Source organism: Penicillium taxi, assembly GCF_028828555.1.
Source record: "Penicillium taxi strain IBT 34144 chromosome Unknown utg000001l_segment0_segment0, whole genome shotgun sequence".
Taxonomy (NCBI): domain Eukaryota; kingdom Fungi; phylum Ascomycota; class Eurotiomycetes; order Eurotiales; family Aspergillaceae; genus Penicillium; species Penicillium taxi.
The window spans coordinates 1,400,367-1,420,156 of record NW_026643203.1 but is presented as its reverse complement, the minus strand read 5'-3'; the positions used below and the strand labels follow the sequence as shown (position 1 = coordinate 1,420,156).

The 19,790-nt window shown below is 45.0% G+C and overlaps 7 protein-coding genes across 7 annotated transcripts; 5 read left to right on the top strand and 2 right to left on the bottom strand.

The window, feature by feature from the left end:
- Positions 1-2,140: 2,140 nt before the first annotated feature.
- Positions 2,141-2,989, top strand: N7495_000523 (SAP domain-containing protein; the record flags this gene model as incomplete). Its single annotated transcript, XM_057203193.1, has 3 exons — positions 2,141-2,362; positions 2,421-2,509; positions 2,575-2,989. The coding sequence occupies 3 exons, from the start codon at positions 2,141-2,143 to the stop codon at positions 2,987-2,989; spliced, it is 726 nt and encodes a 241-aa protein (XP_057067266.1).
- Positions 2,990-4,806: 1,817 nt separating this feature from the next.
- On the top strand, positions 4,807-5,016 carry N7495_000522 (uncharacterized protein; the record flags this gene model as incomplete). Its single annotated transcript, XM_057203192.1, has 1 exon — positions 4,807-5,016. The coding sequence occupies one exon, from the start codon at positions 4,807-4,809 to the stop codon at positions 5,014-5,016; it is 210 nt and encodes a 69-aa protein (XP_057067265.1).
- A 1,759-nt stretch (positions 5,017-6,775) lies between these two features.
- N7495_000521 (pepsin-like aspartic protease) lies at positions 6,776-8,269 on the top strand (the record flags this gene model as incomplete). The annotated part of the gene is made up of 1 exon (XM_057203191.1): positions 6,776-8,269. One exon carries the CDS (start codon positions 6,776-6,778, stop codon positions 8,267-8,269), a length of 1,494 nt encoding a protein of 497 aa, XP_057067264.1.
- A 677-nt stretch (positions 8,270-8,946) lies between these two features.
- On the top strand, positions 8,947-10,561 carry N7495_000520 (putative acyl-CoA thioester hydrolase; the record flags this gene model as incomplete). The annotated part of the gene is made up of 5 exons (XM_057203190.1): positions 8,947-9,231; positions 9,290-9,354; positions 9,413-9,709; positions 9,762-9,943; positions 9,996-10,561. The coding sequence occupies 5 exons, from the start codon at positions 8,947-8,949 to the stop codon at positions 10,559-10,561; spliced, it is 1,395 nt and encodes a 464-aa protein (XP_057067263.1).
- A 352-nt stretch (positions 10,562-10,913) lies between these two features.
- Positions 10,914-11,265, top strand: N7495_000519 (uncharacterized protein; the record flags this gene model as incomplete). Its single annotated transcript, XM_057203189.1, has 3 exons — positions 10,914-10,941; positions 11,019-11,202; positions 11,241-11,265. 3 exons carry the CDS (start codon positions 10,914-10,916, stop codon positions 11,263-11,265), a joined length of 237 nt encoding a protein of 78 aa, XP_057067262.1.
- A 1,351-nt stretch (positions 11,266-12,616) lies between these two features.
- Positions 12,617-13,882, bottom strand: N7495_000518 (uncharacterized protein; the record flags this gene model as incomplete). The annotated part of the gene is made up of 1 exon (XM_057203188.1): positions 12,617-13,882. The coding sequence occupies one exon, from the start codon at positions 13,880-13,882 to the stop codon at positions 12,617-12,619; it is 1,266 nt and encodes a 421-aa protein (XP_057067261.1).
- Positions 13,883-15,530: 1,648 nt separating this feature from the next.
- On the bottom strand, positions 15,531-17,724 carry znfA (putative C2H2 finger domain protein; the record flags this gene model as incomplete). The annotated part of the gene is made up of 3 exons (XM_057203187.1): positions 15,531-16,059; positions 16,112-17,191; positions 17,285-17,724. 3 exons carry the CDS (start codon positions 17,722-17,724, stop codon positions 15,531-15,533), a joined length of 2,049 nt encoding a protein of 682 aa, XP_057067260.1.
- Between the last annotated feature and the right edge of the window lie 2,066 nt (positions 17,725-19,790).

Genomic DNA, 19,790 nt, shown 5'->3' with positions numbered 1-19,790 from the left:
CATAAATGATTCATTAAGGAACCTGGAATGTGGAAGCTAAGACCCCTTGTCATTCTATGCTTGAACATTTCATCCCATTAATTTTGATATGATAGGCTTCAGCCCTCTACATAGGTGACTCACTTGCTACTCCATGTGCCATCTCCCAGTCCTGATATACATTTTCTTTCTTCCTCGACCATCTCGAGGTTCTAGTGCATGAGTATAATGCCTTGGCATGTGTTCTTTGGAACTATACATAAGATATTTTTCAGCTCTTCTCTATTTTTCATTACTTAATGGCCCTTGTTGGTCCCGAGTAGAGAGAGAGAGATACTCTGAATCTGTCAAAACAACATGAGATTGACGTCATAGGTGGATGGGACTTGTGTTGATATGAGAAGACAACATTCTCTGGTCACCCACTCTTATAGTCAAATTTTTTAGACCCTTGATATCACATCACAGTCTCCCTCTTTTTATTACTGCTTGCAATTTAGGTTATCTGTTGATAGGTTTTTGTCATAAAAGAATCTCGTGTGTTGGGGGATTTGTGTAGATCTCAAGATACGACTCGGCAATATTTGAGGAATTTAACATCCCAAGGCTATAATCACATAGGTACTGAGTCCTATATTTTATTAGGCTGGCCTTGATATAATTATATCTTCATGGATTCCATGTGCCCTGTTATGAAAATCCGGGGTAAATCTTAATGGGTGGAGTCCGTGAGCTGCAAGGAGCCCAGATAAGCATGTATTCCTCTACTGATTATTCATCACACCCTGGACAGCCCCATAACCCCCTCATCTCTACAGAATCATCCAATACCTTTATGTTTACTATGTAATTCCCCGCACATGGGAAATCAAGAGCACTCGTGCCACGAATCTAGCAGTCTGAAGGTAATGATATCACAATATGACACGTCCATATGTCTACGTAAATATGGAATGAAGAGGACTATACAAGATGTTCTGAATCAATTGAAATCACATCATTCCCGTTCGTCTTCGTTATCAAGGGGGATAAAAGAAGAATGTTGAGGAATTGTGCCAAGTCATCATGATACGGTCATACCCCGCCCAGACTGGCCCTTACAGCTCACCCCTGTCCAGATATAGCATTATGGAGTGGCTGCAGAAATGCGTCATGATAACTGGCGGATTACTCGGAATCCGAGAGATCCGGGAAAAAGTGAGACCACCCAACAGTGACGAGTAGAATATCACATGTATAGAGTGGTAGATGTACATCGTAGGATTATATAGTACCATGCATCATGCATAGCTCACCGGGGATCCTGGATGGTAAACGGTGAAAATAGGGAAGAATATAGTACAGAGTATATTGAGGTATGGGGTAATATAGTTGACTCACCGCTCTCCGGTCATGAGACCCACTCAATTTCTGATTCGCCCATATTTTTCTACATCGATGGTATTTTCTCATTTTTCATTTCTCATTTCTTCTTTTTGGGATTGTTCCACGGATCGACTAGAACCTCCGTGGTCTGCATGAAGACCAATAATGGCTATTGGATTTTACACAGGGTAATGATCATCCACGACTTGAAGCTACTGAGCTACTAGCATATCAGTGGATACGTGTAATCCATAATTGGTGGTGTCATTCCATTATTAGCACGGGATATACTGGGTACATTAAATCACCCGGTGTTCTGGTGGGTACGGGGTAGTATACCTCCCTGCATTCTGGGTACTGGTACCTCCTTTAGATCTGAAATCCGTCGTGGTACAGATTCTACAGAGGATAGAGTCTGAACAGTACGGGGTTGTCACCTTATGGGCTCTTTAGATTCTTTAATTTTCCATAGATGAAACAAGTCTATTACGTCTTGTTTATCCAGGAGTAGAGGACGTCAACACTGATTGAGGATCAAGGAAACGTGGATGCTACTATCGATAAAGCCCAGACCGCCAAGAAGTGGATTCATAGCTTTCCCCAACCATTCCACCAGCTGCTTCTATAAAGGGACCTACTTCTGCTGCAGCAGTCCCCCTCCTTTCTGTTTCTTCCTTCTACTCCCATTTCTCATTCGTCTGTCAAAGTACTTGGTACCGACCACTTTCAGCCTAATACTTGCTCTATTATCAAGTCTTCCATACATTAAATTGCTATCATCGATATACTATCTACTATGGTTGCTATTCGCTCTTCTTCTCTCCGCGCTCTGCGCCAGATTTCCCAGCAATGTGTTGCTGTCCCAGCTGCTCGCCGCAGCCTGCACATCACAGGTATCCAGTCAGCTCAGCCTCTCAACTCTGCTGACGCTGCTTCCCTCTATGGTGCCCGTACTCTCCCGGACCTGAAGTCCGAATGCATCAAGAGATCCCTCGGTGCTACTGGCAGCAAGTCAGAGGTTCGTACTCTATCCGTCATTGTAGACCTTATTGGACATGGCTCATCAGAATGTACAGTTGGTCGAGCGCCTTTCCAACCACGATCTCCTCCAGTCCCGGGCTTTCAGCATTGCCATGCGCAGTATTAACAGCAATGCCTTCTCCAGGTATGTATCCGAAAGGAGACTTCTAATTCTCATAAAACCTCATTGACTTACCCATCCAATTATAGCCCTTCGTCCCGTCAGTTCAACACTTCCCGTGCTTCCAAAGCCGTCGGTGACTCTTCCACTGTCGACTTCATATACATGCCCTCCTTCGCAGAGTTGGAAGCTGCCCCTGTCCGATCTGCTCCCCAAATTCCGGTCTTCCCCGACATGTCCTCCCTGCACTCCACCTCATCACCCGCCCCACCCATGAAACCCCGGATCTACACCGCCGCTGGTGCTAGTACTGTCTCTGCCGGCCCCTCGACGGAAGTCGTCGACAACTTCTCAGTGGATATCGACCCTCTTGCCGAGACTTTCGCTAAGTCAGAGCAACAGAGTGTGTCCACTTCTAGCCCTGAAACTGGCTTCGTGAAGGAGCTGTGGTCTGGATTCTTGGACGATGTCATGGGTCCCAAACAGAGCCACGCTCGTCATTAGAGCAAGTTAATCCTAAGCTGATCACTCCTATTTTTGTCTCACTGGTGAATGTTTTAATAGCGTTGTTTCTTTGTATTGTTATTGTTATTTACTTATCATCGGAGCTCAGTCTCCAGGCCGTTGTCCGGCATATGACCATTTCTTCTATCTTCAATCTCACTAAGACTGAATATGTTCTTGATTACCTACTGAGTGTAGATCAATTGAATTAAAATTCAATTAGTCCTTGGCTTTACCCGAAGATCTTCCCGTTGTTGTATTGCCGAGGTTCAACTTACCTGCTACGGCAGAGGACGTACGGAGCACATTATCCCGACACTTACCGATCTTTCAAAACCTTCCAAGGTCCTCATTTAATCTGAAGTCAGAAGGGCCATTGTTTTTCTGAAGTAATGGACAATTGAGTACCAGGAATCTATATGGATGAGTATAGTTGAAAGTAAAATTTCAACCTAGTGTATTTCAGGGCTCTTTGCCATAAGCCATGAATATTTCAATGCTTTTGTCAACTCAATTAGGGCTATTTTACGTTTCTCTGCCATGACATTCACATAGGATTATGTTGTGCCTTGCGTGCGTTCACTAGTTCTAATATCAAATATCATTTCGTCTCACTTTCAACCTCAGCTTCTGATTTACCCAGACATGGGCCCCGACTTTGGAGTCTTGGTATAAAATACAGACTGCGCTACTTCCACACTCATCCTTTCTTCTTTCTATATAAATCTCAGGATCCGATTATGATTGACAATCTGGTCCTACCCTTCTTCACCAAGCTCATCGCTATAGTCCCTCGACGAGCAGACGGTTGGTCTTCAAGGTCCTCTTTCGCAAGCCTCATACGACTTTGGTCCTTTGATGAACTGATCTTCCTCTTCATCTCCGCTCTCGAAACCCCAATTTGACTTGGGACCCTCAGTCATCAAGTCCGTTTTCCGACACTCTAAGCACCATCATCGAAAATCGAAATTGTTCTTCTATCCATCGGCTCTGAGCCGTGACTATCCGGTATACAAGACATAGTCTTTTCCAATCCCTTTCTTTATCCGCCATCCTGTTCATGGATTTTCAATCAGCTACTGTTGAGTCCATTCATGGTGTCAGTTGACAGCAACGGAGGTCAATCCACATGGCGCATGCGCTCACTTCTCTTTCACCTTTTCAGTTTCAGCATCTCAATTAAATGGACGCACGTGACTGAAATCTGGAGGTGTACCAGGCAGACTGGACTTCTTCCGCTCTTACCCTTTCTTATTCTTCCTACATCTGAGAGTTCAGGTAGTCATCATCTGACGATGAAGAAGATCAGTCGCCATTCTGATTAAGCTAATAGCGATGGTTCCTTGATGATCTCGCCTTGATTCTCGTCATTTCTGATACCCACTCGTTGATGTACATACTGATGAATACTACTCAATTTTGGACTCTGGGGTATAAAACGTTTTCTCATTTTCCTTCTTAACGGATGGATCTCCAACTTAGCCAACAACTTTGGCGTCCACTATTTGCCTAAGTGTTTGAAAAGCTGAAATAATCTCAATTTTACGCAATACACGTCCACACCCACATTGCCATTGCTCAGCCCAACCCGACGCGAAACACTTTTCAGTAAGGCCCATGATGACTTTCGATCAACTCAAATAGTCCAAAATTCCACGTTCCTTAAATGCAAGATCACACGAGAATCATTCTAGGACATCTCAAGTTGTTCAATTTTTCTCGTTCCCTTTCAATAAACGCATCGGTTGTTTTTGGAAGTTTCCGAGGTTGCTGCAAGGCTAAATGCGCTAGTATAGTACAATGAGTCTATGCAACTTATGTTGCGAAATATTTGGTGTAACAGCCAACAGCGTAGTCAGAACTTGCATGAGAAAGCCAGGCAAAGACCGCTTACTGCCCAGTTCTTTGCAAGTGTGCGTTATTGGCCCCATCTGGCCACAAGCAAGCCGCCCCGGCCACAGGTGGCTACCGAAGGTGGAATTTTTCATGCTTTCAATGAGCTTCTTGCCCACAGTTGTGAGCTCTGACTTAATTCAAAAACCAGAAAGGCGTTCGAGCGTCTATGGCAATATTCAGTATTGGGTGTACGGGACAGACCTACCCACAGGCTATGATAGCCTTGCAGGGGATTGAGGACCGAGTTGACCGGAGATGGTGCTGTTCTCAATAGTGAATGAGAAGCCTGCCTTGCACGAAGAACAAGCGCCAGGCCTGGAAGGACTGAAAAGTAAGGCGGGATGCTACTATTCTTTCTTGACAGAGCTAGCCAAAATCTTCAATATTTACCATATACAAAAGGATGAGTTGTGTATGGCCTTGAAACATAGCTAAAAATCATCAAGGTGTTGTGTAGTCAAGAAACCCTCAATACCTAGGTAGATTTAGAGAATTGATCATCAAATGGATAAAACAGGTGGCCAAAGCTGGACCATTAAAAAGGGCGGCTCAACTCAGAGCCTCAACAATGAGTTGGCAGAAGGATTAGTGTATCGGGCTCACGAAGCCATATAACACCACTGCACATAAATTGAATATATGACAAGCTATATTATAGTGTCTAATCAGCCTTGGAACTATTGAATACTATATGATTTCTATAGAGTACCAAGGACCTCAAAAATATATCTTTAAATCAAACATACTACCAATACCTATTCATGGACAGGAGATAACATTGGAATATTAGTCTAGTGCAAGTGTGTGTTGATTCTTGTTACAGAAAGGACTGAGACTCGACTCATTCCAGGGTATTTTTCAATTTATTTCGAACTATAGGGTACATGTAGTTACCATCAAATGTTATAAAATCCTGTCTTCCATAAAATATCCCCTTCACGACCCTGATAAACCCACCAGGTAAAAGAGCATTTTGTTCTCTACCTAGGTAAGTTACAGCTCAGCTGTAGTACTAACTGCAGATACAGATCTGATCTACGGATACCAAATATTAGATCTGTTTGATTAGTTCACTAAGTGGATCTAGGTTGATAGCGGGGATAAGAATCCAAGGTTCTATGGAGTAATCCAAGACCTTTACACTTTCCCTAGAGTATTTATAATTCTGATTCCTGAACACAAGTAATATGTGACCCCTAGTAGTAGATGTGCCTTTTATATGTTAATATGAGGACTCGATCACCCGGTTTCATAAACTCTTGGCATCCCCTTTCTTTTAGGCTCTGACTAGTCAGCGTCTAAAAGGGAATATGAATACCTACTCATTTACACAGTGATTGTACTAACTATTAGCTAGTATTGGATATCAAATCCTTATCATCCCTCAAATTATCTCATTTTAAAGAAACCTCACAGACCAACTTTTTGGACTTAAGATGCTGATCAAATCCTACAAAGTAGCATAGTGGGTGGGTATTGTGGGTACTGTGGATCTTATACTAGCCATACACAGGTTAGACAAGATAGACAGTCCTTGTCAGGGGAGATATATTCATCTGGACTCTTGATTTGGGTAGTCTAATGTGGAACCCAATACGCACCACTTTTGCCCCTCACGTCTGTTTGATTTTCAACCTCCTGTCAACTGCATCGTCATTCCTTTTTCTTTGTTTTCACTCCTTGGATTGCTTTGTGTTATTTCTCTAGTACAACGCCTCTGCTTTCGTTCTTCAATCTTTTTCTCCTGAGTCTCCAGAGGCAAATTTCCATATTTTGAAGAACGAGTTATCGCTGAAACACAAACACGGGAAAAGGCAATTAATCTGTGTCATTAAGCAAATGACGCTTCGACCATCGTTATTTATTGGCGCTTAAATCCGTCTTTGGATTATGCGTTGTTCACCATGCTGGGTCATTGCCAGCCTCGCTACGGGTGTGCTCGCCTTCTTTCCCTATGAGATCTCAATTGATTCTACAATCAGTAGTGATTCAACTATAGAGACTGTACAGCGTCGCTTCCTGCCATATGTTCTCCAGCCTCTTGATTCCGATGACAGCCCGTCCACACCACCACTCACCTTGGATATCAGGAAGATCCCCGTCCGTCGCGATGATACCTACGCCATCGTTGAAGCTGATACCCCAACTCTCTCTATGAGCGCTCCCCTAGATCAGGATGGTGTGGACTTTTCTTACTTTGCCGTCGTGGAAGTTGGTTCACAGAAGGAGGAGATGTGGTTGGTCCTCGATACTGGATCTCCAAGCAGCTGGGTCTTTGGAACAGACTGCACATCCTCTGTCTGTGAAAAACATCACAGATACGACTCCGACAACTCGACTACTTATGATTCCAACAGCTCTACCATCTCCGTGGCCTATGGAAGCGGCAGTATCAAGGGTAAACTTGGGCAGGACACCTTCTCAATCGCCGACATGGATGTGAAATTCTCATTTGGATCGGGTACATCTGCCACGAGTGCCTTCGCAAGCTACCCTATTGACGGTATCCTCGGCTTGGGTCAGTCAATGACTGCTGGCTGGACAATTCCCTCGTTCATGGACACGGTAGCCTCGGAAGGTTACCTGAAGTCTAATATTGTGGGATTTAGTCTTTCGCGTGCTGCAGATAATGCAAAGAATGGTGAAGTCAACTTTGGTCAAGTCGACACAACCAAGTTTGTCGGTGAAATCTCTTACACCTCAATCGACTCAGACATCTGGAGTATCCCGGTTGACGATGTCTACGTCAACGGTAAGGCCTGCGGCTTCTCCAGCAAGTCTGCAACTATCGACACAGGTACTACGTACATTCTGATTCCGCCGGACGATGCAAAGACTGTGTTCTCGCATATTTCTGGCTCTTCAGAGTCGGGTGAACAGTTTATCATCCCATGTGACACCAATGTCACCTTGGAGCTGGAATTCTCAGGGGTAAAGTACTCTATTTCACCGAAGGACTACATCGGATCAAAGAGTGGCAGTGGCTGCGTGTCCACAATTTTGGGCTACCAGTACTCTGGCGTGAACCAGTGGCTTGTTGGAGACGTCTTCCTAAAGAACGTGTATGCAGTGTTCGACTTTGACAACAACAAAGTCGGCTTCGGGGCCAAAACATCCTCCTCCTCGTCCTCGTCCTCCAACGAAACTTCTTCGTCAAGTGATACTACAACCTCGACCGATGCTGCCACCACTAGTAGTACTAGTGTAGACGACATATCCACTAATGCTGCCGCAACTGGTACTACCAGTGCAGACGATATACCCACTACATCTTCCACCGACACGCCATTGGGAAATGCTATCCTGACAACAAATTCTGCATCTCACCTTTCATTGGGTGCATTCCCCACCCTTGCAGTGATAATGTGCATGCTATTCCTCTGATTCCAATACACCATGCTCCTGTCCAAGTGTCAACCCAGCTTTATTTTTGCCACCTGTAAATCATATTTCACTTCCATCATGGCGTCTTGTCTGTTTCTACAATTTGGGTCTTCACTACACATCAACTTGACCCTTTTGTCCATTCACAACTCTGAATTTTTATTTTTTTCCGATCTTCTTATCTGAGTGATATCCACTTCGCACATACCATTCGTTTTTGTTCTTTGCTTTCAGAGCTGCTATTCTCATGCAATGGAGCTACTTTCTCTCCCTTTCCAACATCCATATTTGGATTCATTTACAGTGCATTTTGTGCCTGTCTGTACAATAAAAGTTGATCTACAACTAATAATAATATTTCTTTATTGAGACTTGATCCACACTAACTCCGAGTACCTAGCAATATTCCAAGTTCTCATCAATATCATTCACAGCCACCTTGGGCTTCATGAGGCTACCGAGCTTCTAGGTGCTCTATAATTAAGAAATGAAGTCACCTCATTACTAAGTATGCCAAATGATATCAGCTCGGAGCTTCGGCAATCTAGAGGGGATCCCCGGTATTCCCCGGAGCTTAGGTACCGCTAACCGAATTAGGCTTGACTCATCGAATAATCATCAATGATGATACGCAGCACTCCAAACTTCATTTCTGCCAACACACCAGAATATACACAATGCTCGGACTAACAGGTAGAAGGACTGCCCTTGCGCGGTCGAAATGCCTCCTCTCCACCTCTCTCCCCGCCCGTAGTCTCGCGCCCAGTACTCGGAACTTTCACTCAACGCCAGCAAACGCCACGCGCCCGACATGGATGCCAATGCGAGTCAAGACACCATGGATAGACGCCTTGACAGCGAGTCGCGAGGCAAAGAAAGCTGTACAAAGAGGTGAGCCCACAGAACTAACTGGGCCGCCGGACCTGACGCCGAAAAAGATGTCCGACAGCTACTACAGCGCTGTATGTTGGGACCTCGGAGATAGAAACAATAGAATGGTGTTAACTCTTGGCGATACAGGTATTGTCATTGGCGCAGGATAAGTGGCTTTGCGATGAATACCTCAACTCCTCCGGGCATATCCGGTGCGCATTCACCTGAGCTTCGCGAGACGCGTTAATACTAATTCATTGTTTGTCGCAGACTCGGCTCTTTGCTCATGGATCTTGATGCCATGGCTGGTATCATTGCTTTGCGCCATTCCGGCGATCAAGTCACCAATGTCACCGCTGCTGTCGACCGGATTACCATCGAAAATCCATTGATGGAGATCTGCGATCTCGAGCTCAGTGGCCAAGTCACTTATGCGACTGGTCGATCTAGTATGGAGGTATCGCTCCAGATTGCGAAAGCGCGGCCGGAAGGAGAGCCGACTAAACCCGAGGATGTTCTGATCACTTGTGCCATCACTATGGTCTCGCTGGACCCAATTACGAAGCAGTAAGCTTTATCTACAGCTTAATAGAAGATCGGCACTGACATACCGATCTAGCCCCGCTGCCATAGCCCCCCTCATAGTGGAGACAGCTGAAGAGAAGCGACTGTTCAAGAAGGGAGAGGACAACTATAACGCCAAGAAGGCACTGCGAAAACGGAGTCTTCTTCTACAAGCTCCTGACGACGAGGAGAGCAGCCTGATCCACTCGATGTGGCAGACGGAGAAGCTTTACCACGGTCAGCCAACTAATCGCTCTTTATTCTCAACAAGCACTAACCCGAACAACAGACCCTAACGTCACAGACATGGTTCGCCCCCGAACACAGCGCTACACGAGAACCACAGCACTAGAATCCACAATGATAATGCAGCCCCAATACCGCAATCGCCATAACTTCATGATATTTGGTGGTTTCCTCCTAAAACAATCCTTCGAGCTAGCCTTCTGCTGCGCAGCCAATTTCTCCCAAACAAGGCCCAACTTCCTCGCTCTCGACCCTAGTACCTTTGAAAACCCCGTACCAGTCGGCAGCGTGCTGTACCTGCGTGCCACAATCGTGTTCACAGAGCCTGAAGAGCGCGATGATGATGGTGACGGCGAGAGCACTAGATACACAAAGGTGCAGGTGCGTGTCGACACGAGAGTCAAGGATGTTGAGCATGAACATCTTAAGCCAGCTGGCTGTTTCAACTACACTTTCTTGGTTGAGGGCGATTTCACTATCATGCCGAAGAGTTATACTGAGTTCATGTTGTGGGTTGAGTCGAGACGGAGGGCGAATAATGCTACTGCTATTGACCCTTTGCATAAGACTAGGGCGCTGAGGGCTATCAAGGATAGTGTTACGGAGTAGAGTGCATATATTTTTTGTATATATTTTTTGTATATATTTTCTGTATATATTTTCTGCATCATACAAAGTGTTTGTTTCAATATGACTGTCAAGCCAAGTCATATAACCCTTGTAAAGGGATGATCCTGTGGTAATAAATTGTAAAAAACTTGGGACCAAATATCCCAAGGTCATATCATATTAACATGTATGCATCCAATGTCCAATTGTCCCGATCACCGTTGTCTGTCCACGAAGAAAAGGTGATTCCACTAAGCACAGCACCGCAAGGAATGCTAGGTTTGCAATCATCGCACCCATTAAGAGTAACATGGCGTCATAGCCATCATCACCGCCCAATAGCCAGTTGATAATGTCAGAGCCCGAGCTAGCAGTATATGGTGTGTAGGCTGTTTATGTGAATGTGTCTTGGTACCCTAGATAGGCGACCTTACATGCTCTATCGAGCGTTTTATAGAGAAGCCCTTGTTGTTCCCTGAGGTTTGGGTCGCCGCGGGTACTGTGGTCGTACTGGTTGTTGACGTGGTACTTTCGATGCTACTTATTGTACTGGTTGTACTGGTGGCTGATGTTGTGGCACTGCTGGTTGTGGTGCTGGTAGGCATAGTACTCGTAAAAGAGATGACGAGAGGGATGGAGCTGTAAGTGACCTTGCTGCTATGGTACTACTATCCTCTAGGGTCGATTTAAGCTCAAATGTGTAACGCTTAGCCCTAACCGAGCTCCACAATCAGATTGGGGCCAAGGACCCTTTAGCCACTTTCGATGGTCTTCTACTTTCTTGCTTTTTACTATGCGTCATTTAGGTCTAGTTAATTACGTATTTAATTCTCTATTGGATTGTATATCTGCTGAGTTGAACATAGTACGAGAATCTTCGAAGCAGAAAGCTACCTGTACCGGATTTCCTATGCCAGTTCATGGCGTTCCCCTTCTATATTAGTGTTCATACCCTCGCTACTTTTGCTCCCTGAGTAGAACTGATATACTGCAATCAACTTTAGGAAACATATCATGACTCGTTTGTATATCTTGTGCTTATGGAGACAGCGGAGTTGATAAGAAAGGGCTAGGACTCTTGACGTAAAGACTAAAGCTTTGTGTTCATACCTGTCACGTCCTATTACCTAGCACTTATGTAATGGCTAATTATCGTGAGTTGTTGCTTATCATAAAGCTTTATGTGGACCTCTAAATCTCAGATTATAAACCTTAACATTGGTAGGACCTGTAAGATAAGATGAATTCCAAACTCATAAAGAAACCCAGGCCCGAAAATTGCAACTCACACACGTGTGCATATACTCCTTTATTATACTCTAGCCGGTTGAAACGCTGAACGGAGAGTACGGAAGTAAAGAAAAACAAGCGACCGCGAAGCTGTAGGACATGCGTAGCTATTTCAGAGGCCCATGACTATGTCTACAGCGAGACACCGGGCGAGTAGTGAGGTCGCACATGGCCGACTTGGATGAGACCCCGTTTCTTGTGGCTACGAAAGCGGATCAAGCCACAGAACATGTTTAGTGATCGAAGAAAGTCCTAGGTATTGGAGAGTTGGTTTCTGAACTCGTGGAAGCACTGGTATTTTTCCTTGTTTGCCTTGTTGATCTGCCTGGAATGAAAATTTGTGAGAAGAGTGAGATACAGGTGATTAGATGATTATTATATAGAGATTGTATAGGATTCTCGTGACTTTGTTTTGACGTGCTCAGCCTTATCGCCGTTAGTTGCTGCTTAAGTGTGGCTTAGGGCGCGAGAAACATATAGATTGATCAGCTTGTATATACAGTCTGAGCCTAGGCTGAAATTTAGTATGTGAGCCTGATTCCTCGGCCCTCATGAAAGCGGCAGCACCTGAAATGGGAAAGCCCTCACACGTCATAGAAAATATTGTACATAGAGTGTAGAAATGAGATTATGATAAACGCGAGATGTCTATTTGACATTCTAGTGTGTGTAACAGTGTTAAAACAAGAGACTAGAAATATGTAAGTAGAGGAGATGTACAAGGCAATAAAATACAAATACAACTAAAAAATTTACTCAGCGAGATCACGGCTTCAGCTTCAACTCAGGATACTCTGGAATCCGCTTCCCATGTTCACCTTCCTGAGGCTGTGGGAAGAGACTAGTCACTTTAGACATAGCCCGAATGACTTGGTGTAGGGTCCAGATTCCGAGACGGGAAGAGGGGAAAAAAAGACTAAGAAGCCCCGAAGAATACTTCTGGCAATCGTCAATAAAGGGCCTCATCTTATCTTCGTACGATTTGAGCGCTCCTAGTACGTCGTTTTGTTGTCGTGCCAATTCTCCTGCCAGCACATATGCTCCCATCAGGCAGAGATTGGTTCCTAAGCCAGTAAATGGACTTGGGCAATAGCCTGCATCTCCGAGAAGTACCACACGGCCAGTTGATAGTCGGTCCATCTTGATCTGGCCAACCTCGTGCGCATAAAAATCGTCAGAGACAGCTAGTCCCGCCATCAAGCGATCGGCCTGCCAGTCTGAATCTCGGAAAATGTCAGAAAATGCTTCTTTCTGCTCCTCGATTGATTTTTTGTATGATGCTCTTAGCTCCGGTGATGTGCTTGTGGTGAAAAGTAGCACGCCTGTTACTGGTCGATCACTAGTGCGTGTGATGATCATCCGGCTTCCTGGCGCAAGATGTCCTCTTGCAAGACTTCCTTCACTTTGGATGCGCGGGATGCTAAAGTATCCACCATGAACGCCGAGTGTTTTGAAAGCCGCGTCACTGACTTCTTTTCCGAAGGCAAGTCGCCTGGTGCGGGAGCCCTGCCCATCAGCGGCGACGACAAGATCATAGCGCCCTTTCTGACCACTCAAGAAAGTGACATCCACACCATCCGCGCTTTGATCAAGGGCCGTAACAGTTTGGCCAAACTCATAGGTCAACCCTGTTTTTCTTTCGGAGTTGGCACTTAATTCGGAGTCTTGCTTAATACTGGCGTCGTACAGAACCTTCACCATATCCCCTCGCATGATTTCGTGCTCGCTTGTCAAGCCAGGGCGAAGTTCTCCAGAGCCGGCAACACCAAAGTATCCTATTCGTTTATCTTCTGAGTCCACCATCTCCAGCCCAGTCTCATTGACGCAGCGTGACTTTATCTCATCCATGAGTCCCATTTTCCTCAGTATGTGAGGAGCCTGTGTCTTCAGGTCAACTTGTTGGCCTGTCGATCGCAAGTGGGGAAATCGTTCCACGATAGTAATATTGTTTTGAGGATTGGACTTTTGGAGAAGTATTGCCAGAGCTGGGCCGCAGATACCAGCGCCCACTATAAGGACATTGAGAGTCATGTTTGATGATTGCAAAGCTGCAAGGCTCATGACGAGCTCACGTAGTAAAGCTAGTGAGCTTTTTGCAGCAAAACCCTGACTTTTAGAAATACAAGTCTCGCTGGTTTATTCCCAACTTGAAATAGGGAGAGAACAGCAAAGTATTTTGTATTATGTATATCTACGTACTCCCATGGTCAGATATCGGCCGAGCGGTCATATCGGGTTTATCGGGTTTATTCGATTTAGTTCGGCCGAAAACATTCTCGATCAGGATAAATGAATCAAATGAAGACCCTATGACTATGGTGGCAATCTTGAAAGGCTGAACGGAAATACTCTACACTTCAACGTCATCAACTGTAAGGCGTAGCTAGGCTCTGCACAAAGTAAGCCGCAATACCAAACGCCACATCCCAATCCGGATGAATTCCTAATGTCGAGAGGCAATTTAATCATATAGTGATATCGGTATAAGTTACAGAACTGGTACCAAAGAAAGTCGGCAATGCAATACCGTGCTGGAATATAGGAAACTACAATAAGCCCTAGACTCGGGAATCTTAAAGTATGAAAGAATTCTTAAGGTCGATTCAGCTTTTAGAAAGAATCAGAATGAGGCATACCAATGTCAGCTATCTAGTTACTACCAGTAATCAAGGGTCCTCTGAATAATTACAAGACCAATAACCATATGAGAACTGGCTCGCCCTGAATGACCATACTTGTCTTTCGCAAAACACGCTCGACCGATTTCACCGAGCCGATAAAGCCCTGAAGCTACCCGTACGTAGTACGTATAGGTAGGTAGATCATATGGATGCGATTGGTTGAGGTGAGTATTCATTCTAAAACGGAGATACCTAAGTCATAGGCGTCTTCATGGTAGTTTGCTCTGGTCATGACAAAGCGAATATTGATACCAACACACTCAACTCGTATACAGCGGTCTAAATTCCTGTTATGCAGGTATGTACAACAGAGCAAGATATGTATAAGAAAAAAAGGCTCGACGGAATTCCAGACCTCACCGAACCATGAACCGACTCCACCAATGAGAGGATAAAAAAAAATAAAAGGACTCCGAGTGTTGGACAATCTTATCCACCCAGGTCATGCATCAGTATACACATGGCTACTTAAACCCCAGGAAACCTCCCCTTGCCTAAGGAAACAAACCTCTTTTCAGTGTTCCAATCCTCCATGGAGTGATAGTCAAAATCAAAAGATAGGGAAAAATTAAAATAAACATGAAATTGGAAACAAAAGATCGTTTCACTTCGTAATTCCCAGTGGATCTTGGAGCTTTTGTCGAGATATATAGTGGAACAAGATTTTTTTGTGGCTTTGGATGCAGTTTCCAAAGTTGGAAGGTAGTACCTAAGGACTCGGCGCATGGCCGAGATAAAATGAAAGAGAATTAGTTGCTGAGCTTGCAACATACTACCTGCAGTCATTCTGGATATAGAGTGGCTTTGATCGAGCAGATGATGATCTGAGTTCCTAACGAGTTGGTAGCAAACTGAGTGACAACAAGTCGATCCGGCTATCATAAGAGCATAAGAGCCCCTGATTGACGGATGGCGTGCGTTGTCGAGTAGTTCTTTTGAATGCTCTTGGAGCAGTGAAGATAGTTTGACCATCGGGACGAAATTATCGAAGCTAATTGTCAATCTTCACTGACAACCTCATCGATGGTATTGGATGTCAAAGACCCAGAACTCCTGTGCGAACCAAGAACGGACCCTCCCGAGCCGCTTCTATCTATCGGCTCCGGTGGCTGTTCTTCCTTCATGCAAACGTTTTCCAAGATATTGGTCCATTTGCCACTAGTCCCAGCATGGCTGTGTTTCAAATGTTGACGGAAATGGTCAGCACGAAAGAACTTCTTCGCATTGTTGCACTCGCCGAATTTATGCACTGTGGTCAAGTGCTCAAATCGAGCATCCCAGTCTGGGTGAGGGAAATTAGAAAACTCTTCGCCGCAGTAACCGCAGGTATCATGGGATGGGCCGGCGTTAGTCTGATAAGATGAAGAAATGGAGCCATGGAATGCTGATTGGAATGCTGGAAGAGTTGCGCAGGACCAGGAATGGCGTCGAAGATGAAGAGAGTTCTGGTGTCGTTCGGCCTCGTTCTTATTCTTAAAGCGGTTGTTGCAATACAGACATGAATACTGCTTCTCCATCTCATGTGCGCTGATTAAATGTCAGGTGAGTTGTGATATTGTAGAATAAGAGGTTGACTGACCGGAGATTCTCTGGATTGTGAAACTTCTTGGGCTTCTTTGGACAACAATCACAGATATAGAGTCCACTAATCTTTGGTGTAATAGACTTGGGAACGCTCAAAGCCGTTACCATCGATATTTTGCCAGTAGCATCTGTCATTGGCGGCTCCAGAGAAGTAGAGACTGGGATAACTCGTGGCATTTGCTGAAGACTGGTCATTTGTGGGCTAGGGTTTAAAATGGACTTTTCGTGAAAAGTATCCAGATCCGAACAAGGTGATAGACCTCCCGGAGATGGGCGGTCATAAGTTGAAATACTGGTCATACTGCTGCCTCCAATTGACAAACCCGATGAGTAAGAGCCAGAGGTTCGGATACTCAAGGACGATGCTGCAGACAGGGTTCGTGGACTCGGTACATATGTGTTGTTAACCGTCAAATTGTTCGTGAAGCCACTTGTCCTCCGTTGCGAAAGATCTCCGTTACTTGTGGCCGAGTGCAATGTTTGCCGGTCATCACTAACTGGCTCCCGTGGAGGAGAAGATGCTCTGCGCTTCATACCTTGTCTGATGCCATCAGGAGTTGGCTCTCGAAGAATGAACTGTCGAACAGGCGAAGAATCATCTATGGTAAAATCACCATCAATATCAGGGAACACGCCATGGTCATAGCTTCCTCGATTTGATCGGCTTGGTTGACCGATGCTATCTTCTCCAGAAACGGCCGTGCCACCAAATCGGCGTCGTGCGAAATCCTTTACGTCGTAATCGATTGCGGACGAAGGCGCACTGCTGTCCACACTCGGGCTTCGACCTTCAATAAAATCTTTCCGTTTAGATCTGGGAGATACGCCTCCCGATTGAGTGCTGCCGTGCCGTTTTGCATCAAGGATAGAGCTTTCTGAAGGGGTTGGAGATGATAAATTGGCTGTTGTTCGAGAAGGAACAGTAAGTGACGAGATCGAACCGCTATGATCTGACCCATGGCTGATAGAACCTCGGGGAGACAAGGAGTTTCCGATTTTGGAAAGAAGATGTTGGTCATAGGCATTTGATGAGTCTTTTACACTTCGAAGTGAAAAGTTTTGTTCACCCTTCAGGCTATGGTGGTTGTTAGCACTGTAATATGAAACCTTGAAATCATGAGAACTACACAGGTGAAAACATTTCAATTGTGCTCCATAAAACACTTACACTGGACCAGACGAAGAATTGTTGGACATTGAATTTGGAAAGCCACCAAGTGTAGGCGGAGGTGGCTCAATCTTGATTTGAGCTTCTGGGCTGTGCGATATGAAAAACCCATTATGCCTTCCTTCCTGTTCATCTAAAACCATTGGATCACCTCTTGGTGGATGGCCTCCAAATAAGCTTGAATTTGGATTGATGGAAGGTAGAGGTGTTGAGGACTTTTCCGAGTTTGCATGCAACCAGCCGGCATCATAACCGTTTTCTAGATCCCGTATTCTCGGAGGCGGTGGTAGTGGGGGAGGCGCGGTATTCATGACGGATCGAGATGGTATAGGTAGCGGGCCGTGTGAGGAGAAAGGCACAGGCATAACGTGTGATAATTGTGATGAACAGTGGCGTTGGTTGTAATCATAAAAACTTGCCGACGATAGTCTCGGGTCCATTCTAGAAAAGGCTAACATGAACGGACTGGAGAGATGATGGGCTGAAAAACAAGCCAAAATAGAAATCAAGGTAACCAGAAAGACAGATTGAATCAATATCCAGTGTCGCAACAATATCCCACTCCAATTGAGGTTGTCAAAGTCGTGAAACCAACACGAATTCTTAAGCGGACTGTTGGCCACAGAGGCAAGAAGTTCCAGCTTCCTATGAGCGAAGCGAAACTGATAAAAGTTCAGCCAGGCAAATGATTCATGCGGCTGCAAGTAAGCAAGACTGGTGGAACGCTGTGAGTGATATAATTTCATACAAGGAATAGGGCTGAGGGAAACATACCTCCGGGGCTGGTTCGGCGATTCGCCTCATTAATGAAACGTTTGCCGTAAGAGTGACACACAGCCCTATAGGAAATGCCGTCCCATAGAACCGGTTATCGACAGGAGAGTCTCGAACAACACATGCTTGAGAATGTAAGAAGTAGAATAGAGACAGGGGGGATGTCGATGGGAGGTGGGAGTTCAGACACCTTCCTGATAGAATAACAAGCTATAGTGTGTGTAGTGTGATAGGAACCTATGCTTCTGTAGGCACGCCACCAACAGGCTGAACGGATCAATCAAAGGTAGAAAGAAAGATGGTACAAAAAGTAGAAAGTTCAAAATGCACTAGTCCAGGCCAGGAATAAAGATGAAAAAGAAAAGTTGAATGTGAGATAATACGCCCTGGAGTGGGCAAGGTAGAAGAAAGTTGGGGCAACAGATAACCAGTAATAATTGAATTGACAAAAAAATTCTAATAATTCAAGGGTTATTTCATTTCTATCTATGAAATCTTCAGGGCTGGAACGTTCATAGGCAAAAAAAAAAAGAATGGAGAAAATGGGGTTCTTTGGATCGGATTACAACGTAATCAAGTTCGGGTGAACTGACGTGGTAAAAGAGGCGTTGGTCTGTTACGAGTATATGTATTTGAACATTACATACCAATACCGAAGTACACCCACAAAGCGGAGACACGGAGTAACCATCATCAGATTATGTAGCCTTACAGCCTTACTGCTTGGAATGACAGGAGATTTTATTAAAAAAAAAAAAGTTAATCCATCTACTCCGTAAGTGAGTTAGCAATCAAACTAGCTTATTGTGTCAGCCCTAGGAGTAAGATAGAATGCCCTATAGATTATAATTTGTGACCCGTGGTTCCATTCCTTAGACCCTTGGAAATAGCCCTTCCAGAAACAGGGATGACTAGCCACATGCTATTAAATACGAAAGTGAACCCTGAAAAGAAAGCACCATGTGAGTTGGGGTGGGGGTAGGCTGATGGGCCTTATACAGGATCCAAAGCCCCTGTGCCTTATACCCAGGCACATTGGAAGCCTCGTGATGATCCGGAGGTCAGTTGCTGTTTAGAAGGAGACCAATCAACGCCACCTAGATATATGTTACCTCTCACCTGGGCAAGGCTGCAAACGAGTTGGGCGATAATATACAGAGTACAATAAGAGTAGCAAATAAAAACAATGGTGCAGGTAGAGCCCTGAGCGCGTTCCATCTCCAGTGTTGGAACCTTGGAAAAGCCATTGTTAGTACGGTGGCTAGGGATGTACTCGTTAATGATCCCGGAGAGGGCCGTCAATCAATGAATTTCATCCAAAAGGGGCAATAGATTGGTAGGTGGAATGAGCACATTAAGCAGTCTTGGAAATTCTTGGCAGAAGGCTTATTATTTGCCGAGATTCCCAAGGGCATTGAAGGTAGTAAGAGTAATCAGGGCTACGGAACCTATCGATGATCCGTGAATAAGATGGGCGGATAGAGAGCTGAGACGTAGCTCTTGTAGTACATCGGAAGACCCGGGTTCTTTTTACACAAGGGTTTGATGTTTCTTTTCTTTAAAGTACAGAGGAAGAAGGAGCATTCTTTAATGACTCCACCCTAAAGGGACAATAGTGAGTCGTCAGCTTTGACCCACTGATTTACTAGTGCGTTCCACTTAAGAACCAGTCATGCATGCACTGCCACACTGCTGCGTGCTGTCAATTTAGATTTGGGAGCTGAAATTGAAG